Source organism: Oryx dammah, unplaced genomic scaffold (genome assembly GCF_014754425.2).
Source record: "Oryx dammah isolate SB20612 unplaced genomic scaffold, SCBI_Odam_1.1 HiC_scaffold_14, whole genome shotgun sequence".
Taxonomy (NCBI): Eukaryota; Metazoa; Chordata; class Mammalia; order Artiodactyla; family Bovidae; genus Oryx; species Oryx dammah.
In genome coordinates this window covers 20,090,869-20,108,874 of record NW_024070198.1, presented here as the reverse complement: position 1 = coordinate 20,108,874, position 18,006 = coordinate 20,090,869, and the positions used below count along the sequence as shown (strand labels likewise).

At 42.7% G+C, this 18,006-nt stretch overlaps 1 protein-coding gene across 2 annotated transcripts in view; it reads left to right on the top strand.

Annotated features, from left to right (window-relative positions):
* The window catches only part of LOC120873524 (dynamin binding protein), a 112,728-nt gene that overhangs the window by 51,397 nt on the left and 43,325 nt on the right, over positions 1-18,006 (top strand). The window contains exon 1 of one of the 2 annotated variants that reach the window (XM_040254208.1): positions 11,576-13,507. The exons of the other annotated variant lie outside the window; for it this stretch is intronic. Coding sequence (XP_040110142.1) covers positions 12,343-13,507 — 1,165 coding nt within the window. The 5' untranslated portion in view covers positions 11,576-12,342. Of the gene's footprint in view, positions 1-11,575; positions 13,508-18,006 lie in introns of those variants that run through there. 2 annotated transcript variants of the gene reach the window in all.

Here is an 18,006-nt window from a genome sequence, read left to right as displayed (position 1 = left end):
AGGACAAGGTACATAGTAACGTAGATGTTTTGTCTGCTTTCCAGGAGGTTCTGATCAAGTGAGTTGCTAATTAATAATTAACGTCCACATCTAAAACACAGTACCAAGAGTTCCTTGGTGGTTTAGTGGTTGGGATTCTGGGCTTTCACTGCTGTTTTCCAGGTTCAATCCCTGGTCAAGGAACCGCGATTCTACAAGCCATGTGTCATGGTCAAAAGAAAACCAAAATAGAACAGCAGCAACAAAAAAGGGTACCTTCAAATCTGATAGTTTGACTTCTGAAGCAGAAGAAATATTCAGGGTTAGTCCAAAATTTCAGATTTCCCTGTATATGTTTCTTTTAGAAACATTGATTAGGACTACATCCTGTAGCCTTGAGAGAATCCCATTTTAACATATCATAGTTCTTTTCTGCCTCTAGGAGAGGTGCGCATGCTTGAATTTGTCAGGGTTGTACATTCATTTCTTTACTCAGCAAATATTTCTTGAGCACGTACTATGAACCAGGCACTGGCTATACACTGATCAGTAAAAAGGATATGGTAGTATCATCCATATTTGTGTATCTTTGAGACTCTAGTGAGCATATTGATATTGACGTGTGTTTATCACACTGTCAGTCTCTCTAGCTGCCTTTGAATCATGGCTATCATTGCTTTTTATGTGGGCCATGACCCTGTTTATCTAAATCAGTGCAGTGGATGATAATTTGTAGAGTTAGCCTCTTCCATTTGGAATCTTGCTCCTAAACTTCTCCCTTTAAGGCAATAGTAAGAGGAGGGTTGACCAGAGACTCTCAGGGTGATTTTAATTTGAATTTTAGACGGTTGCGTAGGTGGCGCTTTGTTGTTCAGTCACTCAGTTATGTCCGACTCTGTGACTCCATGCACTGCTGCACACCGGCCTTCCCTGTCCTTCGCAGGTGGCACAGTGGCCAAGAATCTGCCTGCCAGTGCAGGAGGCGAGAGAGGTGTGGATTGGATCCCTGGGTGGGGAAGATCCCCCTAGAGGAGGAAATGGCAAGCCACTCCAGTATTCTTGCCTGGAAAATTCCATGGACAGAGGTTCCTGATGGGCTGCAGTCCATGGGGTTGCAGAGAGTCGGACACATGCACACATCTCACACATTACGTCAGAATATGTTTTTCAGAAAAGTAATGTTTTCAGCAAGATATTGGGTGAGATTTAATATCCACTAAAGAGAGTCATTAGGTTTAGAGAATGATCGATATGGAATAATAACGTTTGTACACTGAAGTGATAAGTAATATTCCAGAAAGATTTTTAAAACTTAAAAGTATAGTTTTTCTGCGTATAGAAGCAGTTTATTATTCTGAAGACTTCTTGGAATGCCTCAGTTGTAAGAATTCTTAAACTAGTAAAAGATAAATAGAGTTTTAAAGCTAAGGCATTTTGTAGTCTCTCAAGATATAAATGTTTTTGTAAAGGAAATAATGATTTTTCTTTCTAGTTTGTCAGACATAATTAAAAAAACAAATAGTATCCTCAGCTTGTGTAACATCTAGTTTAGGGTGTTGGCTCAGTAAAAATTAGCTCAGTTACTTATAATGGATTTTTTTCCTTGGTATGAAACAGCGACCATAGTCAGAAGCCGTTTGGGGTCTGTGATTCAGGACAGAAGCTACTTTTCCTCTTAGGATAGATGGTTTAATATCTGTCAAGATATGTAGCTGGAAATGGTTAATTTAGTTACAATTAGCCTGTGAAACACTGTTTCTTGCAGTTTGTAGTGTAGGTTTGTGAACATTTCCTCACCCTCAGCTCCAGGCAGAGGGGTGGAAAAGCTGTAAAAGCTCCAGGGTTTTAGATTTCATCCAGGCTTTGCAGCACTTAGTGAAAGGACCCGCCTCCTGCCACCGCCAAAAGCGTTCCTGCTGCCACTGGCTGGTTACCTAAGTGTGTGGACTCCTGTGTTTACTTTATCAGATGTATTCAACAGCAAGACCCCAAAGAGGAAGGACTCTGGGGCAGTAATTTATTCAATAAATATGATTGAGCTTCTACTGTATTCCAGGCAGGGTTTTAGAGTTACAGCAGCAATCTCTGCCCCTTTGGGGAGACAATAAGTAAAAATATGTGTATTATTAGAAGGCGAAAGAACCTATAGAATCAGGGAAAATCTCAATGAAAAGTGACTTTTTTACTCATTAAGTATTTCTTGAGCACATACTGTGATCCAGCACTGGATATACACTGATTAATAAAAAAAGATATAGTAGTATCATTCATATTTGTGTATCCTTGAAACTCTAGTGATCATACTGATACTGACCTGTGTTTATTATCCTTTCTGTCTGTCTAGCTGCCTTTGAATCATAGCTGTAGTTACTTTCCATATCGGCCATGACCCTGTTTATCTAAATCAGTACAGTGGATGGTAATTTGTAGAGTTAGCCTCTTCTGCATCTGGGAGAATCTTGCTCCTAAGTGTCTCCCCTTAAGGTAATGCCTTAAGGCTTTGAATGACTATCTGAAAGATTGTAGGGAGCCAGCCAAGCCATTTTGGGGTTAGGGTGGTTTTTTTCAGGCAGCTAGAATAGCAAGTATGAGAATATGCCTGGTGTTTGAGGAATAGCAAGGAGGCCAGTTTAGCAAACGTGTGGGCTTTGAAAGCCCATCATTCAAAGTGGAGAAGCCCCAGGAAGATTCTGAGCAGGGGAGCAAAACGATGTAACTTAGAACTTGATAGAGTCACTTTGGCTGCAGTGTGAATAGACAGTAGATAGGGATACAAGGGCAGAAGCAGAGAGACCAGTTAGGAGGCTACTGCAATGATCTAGGCAAGAGATGATGTAGCTTGGGCCAGGATGGTAGAGTGGGGATGAGGGAAAGTGCTCAGTTATTTTGAGCATCATATATTGATATAAGGTATATTTGAGTTGGCGCCAGTAGGAGTTGCTAGTGGATTGGATATGAGGTGAATGAATTGAGGACGATGCTGAGGTTGAGCAACTGGAAGGACTGGAGTTGTCAGTAATTTCTCAATTAATGGTGAAGAATGCAGGAGACTCTGATTGGTGAGGGTGGGGGTGGGACAGGGCAGAGGTCAACTGCACAATTCAATGTAGAAGCCAGAGTTCAGAGGAGTTAAGCCTGGAGACATAAATTTGGGACCAATTTTGAGAGCACATAGACATAAATTTCTGTTCAGTTCATTACCTAAGTCGTGTCTGACTCTGCAACCCCATGAACCACAGCATGCCTGGCCTCCCTGTCCATCACCAACTGCCGGAGTCTACTCAAACCCATGTCCATTGAGTCGGTGATGCCATCCAACCATCTCATCCTCTGTCATCCCCTTCTCCTCCTGCCCTCAATCTTTCCCAGCATCAGGGTCTTTTCAAATGAGTCAGCTCTTCACATCAGGTGGCCAAAGTATTGGAGTTTCAGCATCAACCTTGTTCCTTCCAATGAACACCCAGGACTGATCTCCTTTAGGATGGACTGGTTGGATCTCCTTGCAGTCCAAGGGACTCTCAAGAGTCTTCTCCAACACCATAGTTCAAAAGCATCAATTCTTCGGTGCTCAGCTTTCTTTAGAGTCCAACGCTCACATCCATACATGACCACTGGAAAAACCATAACCTTGACTAGATGGACCTTTGTTGACAAAGTAATGTCTCTGCTTTTTAATACACTGTCTGGGTTGGTCATACCTTTCCTTCTATGGAGTAAGCGTCTTTTAATTTCATGGCTGCAGTCACCATCTGCAGTGATTTTGGAGTCCCGAAAAATAAAGTCATCCACTGTTTCCCCATCCATTTGCCATGAAGTGATGGAACTGGATGCCATGATCTTATTTTTCTGAATAAGCCAACTTTTTCACTCCTCTTTCACTTTCATCAAGAGGCCCTTTAGTTCTTTACTTTCTGCCATGAGGGTGGTGTCATCTGCATGTCTGAGGTTATTGATATTTCTCTTAGCAATCTTGATTCCAGCTTGTGCTTCCTTCAGCCCAGCCTTTCTCATGATGTACTCTGCATATGAGTTAAATAAGCAGGGTGACAGTATACAACCTTGACATACTCCTTTTGCTGTTTGGAACCAGTCTGTTGTCCCATGTCCAGTTCTAACTGTTGCTTCCTAACCAGCATACAGGTTTCTCAAGAGGCAGGTCAGGTGGTCTGATATTCCCATCTCTTTCAGAATTTTCCACAGTTTATTGTGATCCATATAGTCAAAGGCTTTGGCATAGTCAATAAAGCAGAAGTAGATGTTTTTCTGGAACTCCTGCTTTTTTGATGATCCAGTGGATGTTGGCAATATGATCTCTGGTTCCTGTGACTTTTCTAAAACCAGCTTGAACGTCTGGAAGTTCACGGTTCACGTATTGCTGAAGCCTGGCTTGGAGAATTTTGAGCAATTCTGTTAGCACATAGACATTATTTAAAGCCGTTATATTTAATGAGATTAAAGAAAAAAGTATAGACAGAGAAAAAGAGAAGAGGCCTAAGGAGTGAGCGGTCTGGAAGATGGGAACTGAAATGGTGACGTCGGAACTGATGATAGGAACTGAATGGTGACAGAAATTATAATTGAGTGCTTATTCTTTGTTGAACAGTGTGCAGGGTGCTTTTATATGCTTTTCCAGTTCCCAGAATTGTCCACGTCTGATAGATGAGAGATCCGTGGTGTGCCCACAGTCTCACAGCTGGTGAGTGAGCTGGGATCCAGACCCAGGCGGGCTTCATTGTGCAGCTTTCTGTGCTTCCTTGCTGAGCCACCCTGTATTGCCAGCGTGTTGAGACTTAAGGAGTGACGGCTTGACATCTGAGAGTGGGTGGTAGGGAACAACACTTGGAAAACTCAGATCTACAAGTGCTCAAGGTGGAGGGATCCCGACTGACTTTTGACAACTTACTTCCAAATAATTTATACCACATATGATAATATACATGTTTCATTGCCATTCTCCCATTATCATCCCACCCTTGCCCTCTCCCACCAAGTCCAAAAGACGGTTCTATACATCTGTGTCTCCTGCTGTCTTGCATACAGGGTTATCGTTACCATCTTTCTAAATTCCATATATATGCGTTAGTATACTGTATCGGTGTTTTTCTTTCTGGCTTACTTCACTCTGTATAATAGGCTCCAGTTTCATCCACGTCATTAAGCCTGATTCAAATGTATTTTTTTAATGGCTGAGTAATATTCCATTGGGTATATGTACCACAGCTTTCTTGTCCATTTGTCTGCTGATGGACATCTAGGTTGCTTCCATGTCCTGGCTATTATTAAAAACATGTATATTATCATATGTGAAACGAATTGCCAGTTCAGGATGGGAAACCCATGTACACCCGTGGCGGATTCATGTCAATGTATGGCAAAACCACTACAATATTGTAAAGTAATTAGTCTCCAATTAAAAGAAATAAATTTATATTTAAAAATTAATTTTAAAAATTTATGTCAAACGTATTTTAGTACTCTGTTGAAAACTATTTGTTAAATTACATATGTCTATGGATTTAAGAGCACATATGTATGTATATATATAAATATTTAATCCTTCCTCACAGATACACTTTTGACTGCTAGCTTATCGTGAAGTTACTTAAGTTTTCAAAATGTCGACCCATTCCTACTAGTAACATCCCCAAGATTTGTAACCTTCGCCTAACTCATCTTTAAGTTCATCATAAGGCTTACGCTCTTTTTAACACTCTTGTTGTCCTATATTCTCGTCTTTTTTACAGTACTCCCAGATTCTTTTTCTCTCTGTGTCTGTCTTCCTGTGTCCCAGACAGTTGTCTTTTAGTTAGTCCATAGTCTCTTCCTTTACTGGGGAATTTACTTTTTAATCTTCGATCTCTGTCTTCTTCATTTCCCGATCCTCTCTTCCCACATAGCTGGAGGCTGCAGCTGTATTGATATCCCTTGAGTTTCTTTAACCTTAATGATAGGATCATCTTTACAGCTCCTCCTAATTAACCCTTAGGCTGAAAGGCAGCTGAACTAAGAATGGAAACCACATTCCTAGTCTAGGAATTCCTTGAGTTCCTGCTGTGTGCTAGGTGTGGGGCATGCTAAGTCACTTCAGTTGTGTCCCACTCTTTGTGACCCTTTGGACTGTAGCCCACCAGGCTCCTCTCTCCTTGGGATTCTCCAGGCAAAAATACTGGAATAGGTTGCCATGCCCTACCTCCAGGGGGATCTTCCCCACCCAGGGATCAAACTCAAGTCTCTTAGGTTTCCTGCATTGGCAGGCAGGCTCTTTACCACTGTTGCCACCTGGGAAGCCCATGCTGGGTAGTTGGGTACAAAGGAGAAGACCGGGGGCAGCCACTGTTTAGAAATATGCAAGACTAGGGAGATAAATCAGCAAAGGAAAAGGAGCAGCCAGTCAAGTGAAGGAAGCTCTTCAAGAAAGAGAAAGTGACTGTCCAAAAGCTACTTAGAGGCCAAGTGAGGTGAGTTCCAGGAATGGCCATTGGATTGGATGACCTTGTCAAGAGCAGTTTCAGTACAGTGATAACAAAGGGATAAAAGCCTCATTGTGTATGGTAGTTTCTCAGTCGTGTCCAACTCCTTGCGACCCCATGGACTGCCAGGCTCCTCTGTCCATGGGATTTCCCAGGCAAGAATACTGGAGTGGGGTGCCATTTCCTTCTCCAGGGGTCTTCCCAACCCGGACATTCAACCCGGGTCTCCTGCATTGTGGGCTGAGAGGTAAGGAAATAGAAGCATTGAGTATTTGCTTGCTCAAAAGTCTTTCAAAGCAGAAGTATGCTGTAAAGGAAAGCAAGGAAATGGGGGCAGCACCTGGAGGCAGCATTGGACTGAGGAGCCAGCAGATGTTTGTGGGGTGGGAAACATTCACAGGCTTATGAGACTGGTGGTCAGAGTGGGCACACTGAAGAGGTTGTGGTGGTGGCGGTAGCTCATTGCTGGAACACAGTCTCTGGGGGTCAGGCGGGAGTGGGAGCAGTGAGCCAACAGAGATTGGCCTGTTTGATCAGAGCAGAGACAGTTCTTCCATTCTGACAAGAGGGAAGGCAGAACAGATCGGTGTAGATGCAAGTAGGATGGTGGATTTGATGATGAAAAGATGAAGAAGCAGGCTTAGTAACTTTCCCGAGATGACACAGCTAGTAAGTGGCAGAGTCAGGATTTAAAAAAAAAAAAAGCACAGCCTGTGCGTTTAACCTGTGAGTGCTCCTGCCCTCTGCCTCGATAGAATCTAGCCTGTGCCCGATGGATGTGACCTTATCAACTCATTGAGCCTGGGAGTACCTCCTGTGTGACCCAGGATAGAGCTGCATTGGAGATTGGACATGACCCTTGCCCTCAGGCTTTCAGTGTAATAAAAGGAGATAAACAAGTATAATAAAGTAAAAGGTAAGATGAGAGGGATGTTTGCCTGGTGCTCTGAAAAATAGCAAGAACTATGGGAATCCTGAGAGTGTCCTTGGGGTAGAGTCTTAGAAAGTGAGGAGAAGTTGATCATCAGGCTAGAGGAACCTTGTGGGCAGTTACAGAGAGATTGTGGAAAGTTAGGGTGATTACCTTTTCTTCCTAGGTTTTTTGTTTTTTTTTAAAGCCATCTCCTCCCTTTTGTTCCTTTGCCTTTTCTACGCTTTGTGTCTCTTCTCTTATTCTCTAAATCCTGCTACCCCACCTTCACTTCTAGTGTCATGCTCACAGAATTTCTGTCGACAGAGGGACATTGTAGCTGATCACCCACCCTCTGTGTGTGTGTTAGTCGTTTAGTCGTGTCCAACTCTTTGCGACCCCATGGACTGTAGCCCACAAGGCTCCTCTGTCCACAGTGTTCTCCAGGCAAGAATACTGGAATGGTTTGCCGTTCCCTTCTCCAGGTCATCTTCCCAACCCAGGGACTGAACTCAGGTCTCCCAATTTGCAGGCAGATTGTTTACTGTCTAAGCCGCTAGGGAAGCCCTCAGTAACAGGCATTACGGCAGAGTGCTGCTCTAGGCTTTTGAAAAGAGCCTGTGGAATGTGACTGTACGTCAAATGGAAGGGAGGATAACCATCTGTAAGATTGTATTTCACCAGTAGGACTGGAATTGAGAAAAATGGGAAAGTTATTCTCCTCATCCCCTTGGGCTACATTTCTTTGCACACAGATTTATCACATGAGAAGAGCAATCCATTCACAACTTTTGATTAGTTCTGGGTCATTGTAGTGAGGTAAAGCTGAGACAGTTTATTTTTATGCAAAGTGTATCTTTAAAGTCCTAAAGGCAGTAGAGCTTAGAAAGAGAGGGAGTAAGGATGGGAGAAGGGAGCCCTTTTATTATAACCAGCTATTCACCCTTCACTCATCCACAGATCATTTCTTTTTACCTTCATGTAACTAGTAGTCGTCTCACCTGTAATTTATCCTCTTTTATTTATTCTCCTGGTTGATTTACTAGGCCTGTTTCTCATCATGCTAGCTTTATGGAAGGCTCGAAGTTGTTAAAAGGAAGTTTCCCATTTCCATAATGGGGGAAGATAAATCTTTACTTTTCACTTTTGCTTAGAAATAAGTAAGATCACAGAAGTTTAGATTTAAAGTGACAGAGAAATTAATAACTTCCTCATTTTACACATAAGAAAACTGACAACCAGAGAAATTAAGCATAGCTATAAACTGGTTATTAGCCAAAATTGAACTTCTGGAAGCTAGCTGCCCTAATTCCACATCTCATGTGCCCTCTTTTACCCTTTCACTCTCTGTAACTCAGTCAAAGCTGTCCTCCTAAATGATGTCATCCCGTTGGTTTGTGAACAGAATCACAATCTTTATTGGGTTTAGGCAGGAGGTTTTAGATGACTGAGTCACAAGTACTGGACAGTCTTTCTGTTAGTGTGCTGGTGTGGGTGTTCGTTTCAGTTGGGAGTTGGGGGTCAACACTCAGGCAGGGTAAGAGTAAGCCAGGACTGAAGACAGAGAGGGGATGGCTTTGTGGTGCATGGGGTGGAGTGTCTGCACACTCACCTTGGCAGTGATAGAGTGTGAATTAGACCATGATAGAGTGTGCTTGTTTGCTTACTCGATTTGAGGGAAATGAAAATTTTCCTATGTTTTTGAGATACTCCTCTTAGTCTAGTGCCACAAAGTCAGACAGATCTGGGTTTAAATTATGGCCCCTCCTTCTACTGGTTTCTGTGATCTTGGACAGGTTTTTCAAAGTCTCAGAGATTCTTTATCTGTAGTAAAATAAAAATAATACGACATCCTCCTTATAGTTAGAGAAGATCAAAGAATGTTTATGTCAGCTTCCTAGTCCTCATCATGATCTTGGCCCATAAAACACACTTGACAACATGGCAGCTGCCAGGGCTGTTGCTGCTACTGCAACAGAACAAAAGAGCAAAAAACTTTGCATGAAAATCAGATTTAATAATCTAGAGATTAATTCTGTTAGTTTAGAATCCAAAGATGTATCACAGTACATTCAGTATTTCAGGAAAGGAAAAGGAGTTTCAAGGAAACAGAAGCATGGATTTTTAAAACCGAAGCAATCAAGGATGTCATTGGGGCCAACTGCGTTGTTTTATAAATGGGTAGGTTGAGTCCCAGAGAGAATAAGTGGTTTATCCAAGAGTTCAGTTCAGTTGCTCAGTCGTTTCTGACTCTTTGCAACCCCATGGACTGCAGCACGCCTGGCTTCCCTGTCCATCACCAACTCCTGGAGCTTACTCAAACTCATGTCCATTGAGTCAGTGATGCCATCTAACCATCTCATCCTCTGTCATCTCCTTCTCCCCCGATCAGTCTTTGCCAGCGTCAGGGTCTTTTCCAATGAGTCAGTTCTTCACATCAAATGGCCAAAATATTGGAGTTTCAGCTTCAGCATTAGTTCTTCCAATGAATATTCAGGAGTGATTTCCTTTAGGATGGACTGGTTGGATCTCCTTGCAGTCCAAGGGACTCTCAAGAGTCTTCTCCAACACCACAGTTCAGAAGCATCAGTTCTTCGGCACTCAGCTTTCTTTATAGTCCAACTCTCACATTCATACATGACTACTGGAAAAACCATAGCTTTGATTAGATGGACCTTTGTTGGCAAAGTAATGTCTCTGCTTTTAATATGCTGTGTAGGTTGATCATAAATTTTCTTCCAAGGGGCAAGAGTCTTAATTTCATGGCTACAGTCAACATCTGCAGTAATTTTGGAGCTCAAAAAAGTAAAGCCTCTCACTGTTTCCATTGTTTCCCCATCTATTTGTCATGAAGTGATGGGACCAGATGCCATGATCTTAGTTTTCTGAGTGTTAAGTTTTAAGCCAACTTTTTCATTCTCCTCTTTCACTTTCATCAAGAGGCTTTTAAGTTCCTCTTCGCTTTCTGCCATAAGGGTGGTGTCATCTGCACATCTGAGGTTATTGATATTTCTCCCAGCAATCTTGATTCCAGCTTGTGCTTCATCCAGCCCAGCATTTCTCATGATATACTCTGCATGTAAGTTAAATAAGCAGGGTGACAATATACAGCCTTGACTACTCCTTTCCTTATATGGAACCAGTTTGTTTATCCAAGAGTAAACATCTAATTATTGACAAAGCTTATAACCCTGGTCTCCTTAGGGTTCTTTATATTGTTTCGCAAATAGGGATTAGATAAAAGTTCAAGGACACTTAATAGATAACCATAGGTGAAAGTATAATGTTACTAAAGACTCTCTTAGCATATCACTCTCTTTCTGAGAAGCCTTCAATGACCCTTCATTATTCATTAAATAAAAAAAGTGGCCTCAGTCCTTTCGGATCTGCCTGAACCTACCCCTCAAGCATGATCCTTGTTCCTTTTTCCACACGTGGTACCCTTCAAACTGTTCCCCCTTCCCTAGTTTCACATGTGTGGAAAGTCTTTGGAAACCCTGCTTTTACTTGAAAGCACAGCTCAAACACTACTGCTGTGAAACTGCAGTTGCCCCACCAGAGACTGCTTTTTGCCATCACCATTTGTGTTTGTTATGCTGCTTTTCACCGCCAGTCACACTTTATAGTGTGTTGCTCCTGCGTCATAAGAGAGACTAACTTCATCCTTTTCTCTTCCACAGTGCTTCACATAAAATAATCTGTTATTGGATGAATTCAAAATGGTATTTTTATACCCACCTTTCTGACTTCCAGTCTCATTCTCCAGTTCCTAAGTATGCTACATGAATTAGGTGGAAAGGAGATTTAGGCGATGAATGAGTTTTTTTGAAATACACAATTTATTTATTTGGTTGCACTGGTCTTTGTTGCGGAGAGCAGGGGCTACCCTTCATTCCAGTGTGCAGGCCTCTCATTGCAGTGGCCCCTCTTGTTACAGAGCACAGGCTTTAGGCCCTTGGGCTTCAGTAGTTGCATCATGCAAGCTCACTAGTTGTGGCTTGAGGGCTCTAGAGCATAAGCCCAGTATCTGTGGCACACGGGCTTAATTGCTCTGTGGCCTGTGGGACCTCCCCAGATTAGGGACCGAACCCACATCCCCTGCATTGGCAGCAGATGCTTATCTACTGTGCCACCAGGGAAGTCCCAGAAGATGAATGGTCTCGTTGCTTCTCTGGCATGACAAGTGTCAAGGAAAATGTGAAAGCATACATAACTGTATTCCTCTGGGGAAGAGTTTATACACTATAAAACTACCCACACACCAAATCGGAATAAAAGATGTACTTTTTTTTCCTTGAGTGGGATAGCTGATGTGTCTGTGGACAGGAGCTTGAACAGCTTGTGATTTTAGTATACACTAACTGGTAACCTGAATCCCATAAAAGCAAAGCTCTCAAAGGCGGAAGAGTCCTGCCTCTAACTAAAGAGAAGGGTGTCCCGAAGAGTTTCAGACGTCCAAGGAGTAAAGCCAGACTCCGAGGACGGGCAGTGGAGGTCCAGTTTGCGCTGCACGTGAAAGCATTTATTCATAGCCCTGATTGATTACTAAAGGATTAAAGAGGCAGATGAAAGTGTTACATGATCTAGAGGGGGCTGTTTCTCTTTCACTCTGCTGTTTCTGCAAAGCCTTGAAAGCAGCGGAATGCTTCTGCCCTCAGCTCATAAAGCAGTCAAGCCAGTTCGACCAGCTTGAAGGAAACTCGAAACAGAACTGCCAACTCCAATCAGAGAACACTAGTTACTAATTAACCTTCAGGGCTCCGTGGGGAAAGCTAGAGCAGCTCACTGATTGGATCCTGAGATAGAAATTACTCCACATCTCTTCGTGCTCCAACCAGAGTAGCAAGAAGAGCATTTGAAGTGCTTTGGGAGACATTTTAAGGACAGATACCACCGTGGGCTACCCTGCACCTGTCCTCTTCTGAGCTCAACCCAGACCCATGGAAGAGAGAGAGAAAACGTGTGTCTTTGAGCACAGTGAATATGTGTGAAGCCCACGAGACGAAGAAAGAAAAAGAATTGCAGAAGAACGGGGACTGGAGCTCCAACCGGGAATATGAAGACTTCAGAAGTCTACAGAAAAGGGACCTTCCTGCACCGAGTGGACTTCACAGAGAGGATGACTGGGATTCCAGACACCAAACCACAGGGCAGAATCGGCCCTACAGAAAAAGGCATTGTGGATACTGGGATTTTGAACAGAGTGAACCAAGTTATGTGGACGATGAGGAAGCAAAGGAAAGTAGAAAGGACTGTAGGTACAACAGAAGTGTGACTCCAGGCTGTGGTGATTATAATTCAGAAAATGTAGATGATGGGAATCCTAACTCCACGACTAAAGATGGTTGGTTTACAGGAAGCCCAGCTGTAACCTGGAAAGTTGGAGAAGACTGGGAGACGAATGGCTATGTAAATCATCAGGATCTGAATCATAATCCTAAGAACTCTAAAGAAGCTGGACAGTGGACTGACTGCAAGGATTTGAACGATTCTGTGGGGAATTTTGGTCAGCCTCAAACCCAGCATATAGACCGCAGGAATCATAATTACAATCTTGAGGACTGTGAAGAAACTAATTGTTATCATAGAGACCTCAGTGATTTAGATCATGTTCCTGAGAATTATACTAATGGTCAGTCTGTGGACTTCCCAGACTTGAGTGGTGTCAGTGAAGGTAATGAATTTGTTAAATACTGTGACGGGGACAGGAATGTTTATCAAAATGATAAAATCGATCCCCAAACCAAGATTCATGCCGGGGATCAGAGTAGTTTTGATATGGAGAATAGAGGCTCTGCTTCTCCATTTGAAAACTGTGAATATAAATTTCAGAATTACAGAGGAGCAGATTCTCTTCACCAGAGGAAGACTTTAGAATGTAATGACATCGACAGACCAGGAATGATGGCACCTGGGAGCAGAGGGGTCTTCCCAGAGGGTCCAAGAAATCTGTGGACAAGGGGGAACCAAGGAGAATATCATGGTGGCATTCCTTGCGGCACTTCATTAGAGAAGAATAGCTGGCATGTAGAGGAAGAGAGAAGATTAAATGGCTCAGAAACTTGGAAAAGGAATAGCTGCTTCCGCCGCACAGCACCAAGCACCCTGAGACGCTCAGAATTTGTGCAGAACAGGAGGAGAGCCCAAGGTAGGAACTCAGACAGGCTTCTTAGAGGATAAGACCTGGGAATAAATATAAGGGATAGTTCTTCTAGGTACGGGGAACATTTGTAAGCTTAAGGAAACTGGCCCCAAATTTTTAATAAGTGTATCCTGAGTGAGAACAGCCAAGAGCATGCCTAGGGCTGTAAATTTGCAAGGTGGCTTTCAAAACCAGGCTGCTTTCATGGGAACTCTCCTTTACCTTAGTTGGTTTTTGTCAGGGTCTGTAATCCAAAGATCTTTGCATTTTTACTTTAATATCCTTTGTTTATCTTATGGAGCCTGGGCAAGCTTTTATCAGGGCACCAAGTGAAAATTTATTTTCCTGGCCTGTTTTCTCTCTCAATCCCTGCACTTCTTTAGACATTAGGAGGAAGAAGACTTAACTTGTTTTACAGATGGTTCATTCCTTGACATTTAGGAATCTTAAGTGAATGGTGCACACCAAACCTCTTGTGGAAATGAGAAAAGTATGTTTTTAATGGTGCATTGTATATGTTAGCTATTCAGGTGAATTTGTCTCCCTGAACTTTAAGGTATCTGTAAAATGGGGATATTTTATCATTAGAGGTTCTTTCTTTCTTACCAGTTTGTCTTCTCCAGGTCTCTGAAATAAACCGTGTTTATTTTATTTTGTTGTTGCAATTACTGGACTTCCTTTTAAATCTTTGTTGTTTTTTTTTTTTTTTTTTATGTGTGTTATACTCATGTCAAGCAGACTTTATGATTTTGGCCAGTTTGGGAGAGTGCAGAACATGATGAGAGGAGAAAAATTAGAGTCAGAAAATGTGAACGATCTGGAAAATCCATCTCACACCTTACTCCCAAGTGGAAGCTTTCTTGTCCAGGTCTCCTTCAGAATAGGCCTGGTAGTTGGAATTGTGGGGGAGCCACTGAAAAGCTAAGTCCCTTTTGTGATCCTGGAACTGCTGGTGGTTTATCCAGGGGTCTTTTCAACACAGGCTTAACTTGAATTTCCAGGGTACTGTTTTGGACAAAGCAGGCTCTCTACCTGCATTTGTAAAGATAAAGAATGAAACCAAACTCAGCTTTAGTTGGGAGGCTGAGATATTAAGCAGCTAGCTATGTTTTCCTGGGTGCATTTTTACTTTGAAGTGATAGGGATTGGATGACTTCTACATTCTTTCCAGCTTAAAAAATGTCTGATTCTGTGATTCCTTAGGTTAGTTTTTTTGCGTCACTCCTTTTCCCTTCCCCCACAGCTGTGAACTTTGTTTCCTTTCGTTAGTTCCTTATTGTATTAAGCCTCCTAACTGTTTATTGTTTCACTAAGGAGTCAAACTGTTCTCTCTGGAGTGTTGTAATGTGCCCAGTGAGCTCTCTGAGACCAGCTCAGTTCCACCTGATAATATTTCCATTTTTATAATTCACTCTCTTTCTGTTCGAGGACTTAACTTTTGATAGTGTATTTACATTAACACTTCTTTCCATACCTCTAATACCCTCCTTGACCTGTAACGATATCTTAGTCTGTCCCAGAGATCTTGTTGCTTTCTAACTTTGCTGGCTGTTTCACAGCATAGGTGCCACTGCCCTTCCTGAAAGTTAGACAGTCACAACAGGTGCTTACAGAAGGGAACACATTTGGTCTTCTGCCTTGAATTCATATCTCAGCTCCCCCAGTTACTAGTAGTGTAGCTTTAGACAAATTATTGAACTTCTCTGAGCTTTGGATTCCTTATTTGTTAAATGAAGACGATCATATCTGTCTCATAGTGAGATGATATAAATAAAACATCACATGTCTAGAACATAGTAGGTGCTCATAAGTTGTGATTTCTTCATCTCTTATCCACCCACCATCCTTCCCCCTAACAGGTCCTCCCCTCCCCAACTGTCACTGCATGGTGCCCTCCCTTCTGAGATCCAGATTGACCCCCCACTGGACAGACATCTGTCCTCGGACCCTGTGTTTACAGGTATAGTGTCCATCCCTTCCTCTCTCCCATCGTTCCCCACCCTCCCCCTACTGCATCTGAGAAGCAAAGTGCTGTTCAGCGCCTGCTCCTTGACCACCTCCCAGGCTGCTGCTGCTAAGTCGCTTCAGTCGTGTCCGACTCTGTGCGACCCCATAGACGGCAGCCCATTAGGCTCCACCATCCCTGGGATTCTCCAGGCAAGAACACTGGAGTGGGTTGCCATTTCCTTCTCCAATGCATGAAAGTGAAAAGTGAAAGTGAAGTCTCTCAGTCGTGTCCGACTCTGTGCGACCCCATGGACTGCAGCCTACCAGGCTCCTCCGTCCATGGGATTTTCCAGGCAAGAGTACTGGAGTGAGTTGCCATTACCTCCCAGGCTAGAAACCAAATTGTTCTGCCAGGATTTTTCCTTCCCCTGACCTGTATTAACAGTTCATTCTGTGGAGGGCTTAAGCTTAGATTCTTGTTAGGGCAGGTCTGTTATGGTTTTGCCTTTAGTCTTAGGGTGTCTCCCCTCATCCCGGCAGGTGGGCCTTGCTCCTAAGGTGCAGCTCTGCTGAGGTTTCCAACTGGACATGTTTATTGAACCTCCTAACTTGAAGGGACTCAGATTTCAAACTCCTTCTCAACTCACAGAGAGTTGTGAATGTCTGCTTGGCTCTTTGGCCTTCAACTGCTGCTTTCTGCTGTGTTCCCTAGTCACATCACTTGCATGCAAAGTTCAGGATTTGAAGGGAATTTCTGTATAGACTTTGGGGCTGTCCTCTTTGCAACTTCCTCTTTTTCAGGATTTCTTCCTTAATATCAAGTCACTTCAGAGTCCACGACCTTTGATTCTGTAGCCAAATAAGATTACAATTGGTTGCCTCTCAATTTTTGCTTTATTTCCCGCATGCTGAAACACTAGGGATTCTCTTGGGGTGGGGGTAATGGGGTATCAGATAAACAAGGATCTTACCTAGTTTTCTTCCCATGTTTTGAGTTGTATCCCCTCTAGTTTCTGGCTGTTTTTGCTGGCTTTCCAACACATAGTTATTTTCAAAACTATCTTGTCCAGATTTGCTGCTAGTTTTCAGTAGGGAAGTTAGTACAATGTAAGCTACTCTATCATTACTAGACCAAAAGTCAACACTAGTATTTTACACTTGCCAAGAACATAAATGGGCTTCCTGGTAGCTCAGACAGTATAGAATCTGCCTGTAGTACAGGAGACCCAGGTTTGATCCCTAGGTTGGGAAGATCCCCTGGAGAAGGAAATGGCAACCCACTCCAGTATTCTTGCCTGGAGAGTCCCATGGACAGAGGATCTTGTTGGGCCATAGTCCACAGAGTTGCAGAGTTGGGTGCAACTGAGTGACTAACACTTACTTAAGACCATAAATAGTTACAATGGGAAGGGGACCTAGTGTTCCAGATTCTGTGTTAATTAGGTTAATTTAAGTGATACTAAGATACCTATATGAAGAACTCTTACAGAGAGAAATAGGAGGCTGAATTCAGATGCAAGTTAAGGCTAATGGTTCAAAGTTGGAAGGCTATAACACAAAATCCTCTTATGTTATTACTAGAAGGAACCTGACATTTCAGCAAGTCCACTATTTTCTACGTGTGGGTAAATACACATGGTTAGGTTTGAAATCTATTTAGTGGATTGCAACTGGCAGTTTTTGAAAAATAAAATAGAAGTGAATAGAAAATTTCAAGTACATCTCATGTAGTAAAAGGACGTAGTATTTCTATATTACTTCTGTGTGTATATACCTATACATACATGGATTACATAAATGCATGTATGTATATACTGAACCACAATGTAAAATATGAGTCACAGTATGAAAAAAAAAAAAAAACTTAGATCCAACCCACTCAGTTTTTAAATGGAGAGACAAAGCTCAGCGAAATTGAACCATGTGGCCAGGAGATCTCTGGATGCCCAGACCAGTGCTTTTACTACAGCACCGCAGTTGAAGCCAGAAATGCAGGCTTAGGTTCATTTCGAATAAATGAACTTAGAAGAGCAGAAAAGTATTGTGTTAGGGGAGCCAGGGAGGAGGCTCCAAATGGAATGGGCTCAACTGTGTTGCTTGCAGCAGAGATATGAGAGGATGTGTTCTGAGGAAAGACGTTTCACTTGGTACATGAGGTAAGGAACAGGAGCAACAGAGGCACAAGATGTATTACAGGGAGTTTGGGAGGGAAGTGGCAATGAGGGATATGCAGTCATCTCCTAGTATCTGTATCTGCGGGGGGTTGGTTTCAACACCAACACGCTGCCTCACCCTCACACCCTTGCAGATACCAAAATCCACAGATACTCAAGTCACATATAAAATGACATAGTATTTGCAGGTAATCTATGCACGTATATTTTAAATCATATACTTTAAATCATCTTATTACTTAAAATAGCTGTGCTGTGCTGTGCTTAGTCGCGTCTGACTCTTGCGACCCCATGGACTGTAGCCCTCCAGGCTGCTCTGTCCATGGGGATTCTCCAGGCAAGGATATTGGAGTGGATTGCCATGCCCTCCTCCAGGGGATCTTC